The sequence below is a fragment of the Salvia hispanica genome, chromosome 5 (genome assembly GCF_029641045.1).
Source record: "Salvia hispanica isolate PSC_SH4W2 chromosome 5, Shi_PSC_v1, whole genome shotgun sequence".
Lineage (NCBI taxonomy): Eukaryota > Viridiplantae > Streptophyta > Magnoliopsida > Lamiales > Lamiaceae > Salvia > Salvia hispanica.
In genome coordinates, this window is record NC_142696.1 from 16,949,684 (window position 1) to 16,953,945 (window position 4,262).

At 29.4% G+C, this 4,262-nt stretch overlaps 1 protein-coding gene across 1 annotated transcript; it reads right to left on the reverse strand.

The window, feature by feature from the left end:
• LOC125189779 (polygalacturonase-like) lies at window positions 1-1,143 on the reverse strand. Its single transcript, XM_048087014.2, has 3 exons — window positions 781-1,143; window positions 321-607; window positions 1-238 (listed from the first exon to the last, which is right to left on the reverse strand). The coding sequence occupies exons 1-3, from the start codon at window positions 1,141-1,143 to the stop codon at window positions 1-3; spliced, it is 888 nt and encodes a 295-aa protein (XP_047942971.2).
• Window positions 1,144-4,262: the final 3,119 nt, after the last annotated feature.

The following is a 4,262-nucleotide window of genomic DNA, read 5'->3' on the forward strand; positions in this document are numbered from 1 at the left end:
TCAAGTACGTACGCCTTTTGGGCAATTTCTCTGAGGGCAATATTGTTGATCGATAATTATAGGGTTTGTAACATTGTTCATGACCAAGTTAGTGAACTTGACATTCGTAACGGTCGCATTGCTAGGTCTCGCCCATGTTTTAATCCGAACACCGTTGCCTGTGTTTCTAAACACTGAATTTTGCACTTCAATGTTTTCGATTCCTTCTTCGCGTGGCTCTCCACCAATGCTTCCAATGCTGCAATTAACGAAAATTTATTAAAGAAAATTGGTATTATGATTACAATGTTGTCGAATTTAGGCAAATATATCAAACGTACCTAATGCCATGCCCGGGGCCGCACACAATATGGTCCATCCACATGTTCCTAGTACCTGGGCAGATTGATATGCAGTCGTCTCCAGTGCCAATCTTGCTGTGGAGGACACTAACGAAGTTCGAATTCCCAATGTGAATGCCATCGGTGTTAGGGCTATCATCTGGGGCAATTAATATCAAATTTTGCATGGTGATGTTGCATCCATTGATAGAAATGTGGACACCCTCGCTGTCGAACGATTTCAAGCCGTTAACCAGTACATTGTTGCAGCCTTGAAGAGAGAATGACTGCAATTACAATAGTTTCAAAGAATATGTGAGATTGCATTGTTAATTTGATAATAGTGTGCAAATATAGGTGATTTAGTATAATTTCACTTAACCTAAATTTGTATCTTCGATTTACATAATGAGAATTCACATCTTTATGCTTAATTCAATTGTTAGAAATTAGAACTTACCCTTGCTCCATAGGGGCAACCCCTTTGTTGCTTCTTACATGACCAATAACTTGACCCGTTGGCATCAATAGTGCCACCACCAATAAATGACAACCCATCAACATTTTTGAATGATATCCATGATTGATGGTTGCTCAGTGATTCGTAACTAGGAGCAACAATATTTCCTAATAGTTGGAACTGCATTTTCTTCTTGCATGGTCCATACAACGATACCGAATTCACCAGGAACGTTCCTTGTGGAATGAGAACCGTTGATTCAGAGCCCGAGCTGCAGGCAGCCACCCACGCCTTTAATAAGGCCGATGATGAGTCGGTCTTGCCATCGGCCCTTGCCCCGAAATCAACAACGTTGAATGACATTGCAATGCATATTTGCAACAATGTTGCAATATTCAAGACAAGAAAAAATGTCTGGGAAAATACGGCTAACTTAGGCATGATTAGATGTTCAAGAAGTAAAGAGAATATTAGATTTTGATATGTAACAAATAGGGTGGTGCTGCTGAATTTATATAGGGTGCGCGTATGTCTAGATTTAGTAGTAATATTTTTCAGTCAACTCGAATATTATATTTCAAGGGTGTGATAAATTTATATAATTGTATGTACATAATTGGGATAATTATGTCATTTTTATGATTTCCTTAAGTAATGGAATTTATCTATTTTAACTGAATTTTTTAACTTACTTAATCAGCACCCACCATGTTAATTATAGAAAATTTTAATAAAAAAATATTCATCTCTAAAAGTAAATTAAAATAAAAAATTATTTACCTATTTAAAATATTTAATGAAAAAAGAAATAAGTTTACAAAAAAATAATACAAAAGGAAAATAACATAAAAATAAAAAGAAAATGCAAAAGAAATATGCTTAATCAATATGGCTATTTTATTTTAGTATTTAATTCACATTTCAATAAGGAAAATGATTAATTATTTTATAAAAAAAATCAATTTTATTTAGATAAAATTTTCCATTTAACACTCTATTGAAGATTTATACTTCATGATAATTTGTTTTAAAAATTTAATGGAAAAAGAAATAAGTTATGAGAGTAATACAAATAACAAAGAAAAAACTAGATATTAAATTTATAATTGATTAAATATTAATTTGTTTGAAAAATTTATAGTACTATATTAAGTTATAAAATTATTTTAAAATTAAATATAGTATTTTTTTTTAATTATGTAGTGTGTTAATTAATATTACTATGATTAATTCAAAAACCCTAAAAAATCATTTATTTAGATAAACTTTTCCATTTAACACTCTATTGAAGATTTATACTTCATGATAATTTGTTTTAAAAATTTAATGGAAAAATAAATAAGTTATGAGAGTAATACAAATAACAAAGAAAAAACTAGATATTAAATTTATAATTGATTAAATATTAATTTTTTTGCAAAATTTATAGCACTATATTAAGTTATAATTTATTTTAAAATTAAATATAGTATTTTTTTTAATTATGTACTCTGTTAATTAATATTACTATGATTAATTCAAAAATCTAGAGCAATAATTTCTTTCCTAAAATAGCAGTGTTAAAAAATATCCAAAAGTTATATGAAATTATATCCTAAAAATAAAACTAAATTAAAGGGTACTATGCCTATATAAATTTATCCTTTCTTCCTCAAATGGTCGAATCATAAATATTGTTTAGAACGTATCATCTTTTGAGTTCTTGTGCAGTTTTTGTCTTATATGGAAAATAAAATTTCTTTGTGTTATGTTTATTTTTCAAAGGTTGGTCAATTTAAAACGACTAATTAAAAGTAGTATATATCAAACGATAGTCAACTTTCGCAATACAAAAAATCTGTCGATCCATTCAGTGCCCAACACATTGCCACTATCAAATTCAATATTTATAATTAATCAATCAAGTCAAAATTATCGTACCATAACAAATTCTTACTACTATAATCATTTAATTACAAAAATTAATGCCTAAAACTCTATACACCATAATTATTAAGTCAAAATTATTCTAATATATAACAAAACCAGATTAATTGTATTCATATACAAAAAGTAATGTCTAAAAAACTAAACCCCATATTTGATACACAAAAGGTCCGTTTAATAGCTATGTTTTTTTAGAGCAAAGAGATTTATCGTGATTTACGTGAATCAATTTAGCTCGCCAGACGGTGTTTAAAACTCGAATATATATAATTAATATAATGTGTATATATAATATTTGATTTATTATTTAAAAAATATGACTGTTTTGACTCTTGATTTGACATCTTTTTCCTCAGCTCCAATTTTGTGATACGTAAGTTGAAAAAAATAATAGAATCTAATTCCCATTTTAAAATAATAGAGTATTAATAAATAAAATATGAGTTTTTATAAAGCAATAGAATATGACGTCTATTTATTATTTCTAATTTTTAATGATAGTAAAATGAGATTTCTATTAGCAGACGTACATCAATGATAAAATAATTTCTTATTTTCGGATGGAGATTGCAGAATTTTAGTTGTTTATCTTTTAACTTAAACATGTATTTATAAGACATTTTAAATATTTTTAAATAAACATTTGATGACTTTCATAAATTAGAATAAAATAAAAGAGATTGAAACTATTGTTTAAACATGAAATTATAAACATAACTATCCTTAATTAATTTATAATCAAATCTACTTAACAGAGGAGCCCACATACTTATGGCCCATATCATTAATAAGCAAAGAGGTAGAAACGTTTCTTCCTTGGTGAGAATCTGAATTCAGTTCTTCTTCTCGGCTTCCCCTCTTCATCCCCTCCTAAAATCTTCCAAATGATTCTCCCTCACTCTTATTTTCCAGCAAACTCTACTACGTGAGGTTAAGACAAAGCTGCATGGGGTCGGAGGTCTATGAATGAACTTTCCGGCGGTGCTTGTCGGACGACAGACCCCACCCGACTCCACCTGGCTCCGTCATTGCCGGCCGGTGTTAACCCATTACTTAATCAATTATTGTTGTAATTAAGCATTAAACTACGATTGCTTTAAAAATAAATTATTCAATATTATCTGAATAATACTGTAACACTCCGGAAAATGTAGTATTTTAAATACTACTCCATATAGTAAGAAAATTTTGTCAACTTAGAACCAAAGTATATTTTTTTTTTGGGGAAGTTCTATGCATTTAGAAACACCTCATTCATTATTGAGGATCTTTGTTGGAATGTAGAATTTAGATTTAAGGTAGAATTGTTGGGATCGTTTGGACTACAAAATTGATCAAATCATGCTTCATTTGGTTTGATCAAAGTTATTACATGATAATTGGGCCTGATTTATTCCCTCATCTGAAGCAAGCCCATTTAATTTATTTCTTCTAAACCTTAGGCCCAATTTTCTTGTAACCAAATTACTCTAACTTATCTCTAAGCTACCAATCGTATGTAACCACTTGCAGTGACTTTAGCTTAGATAGGTGTATTGAGTGTACACATGTGGAAG

Bases quoted from the DNA above. Each gene is read 5' to 3' on its own strand.
- LOC125189779 (XM_048087014.2), bottom strand. From the start codon at position 1,143: ATGTCATTCAACGTTGTTGATTTCGGGGCAAGGGCCGATGGCAAGACC. The intron at 608-780 runs GTAAGTTCTAAT...TTGTAATTGCAG, and splicing joins GTTGCCCCTATGGAGCAAGG to TCATTCTCTCTTCAAGGCTG. The intron at 239-320 runs GTACGTTTGATA...CGTTAATTGCAG, and splicing joins GGCCCCGGGCATGGCATTAG to CATTGGAAGCATTGGTGGAG.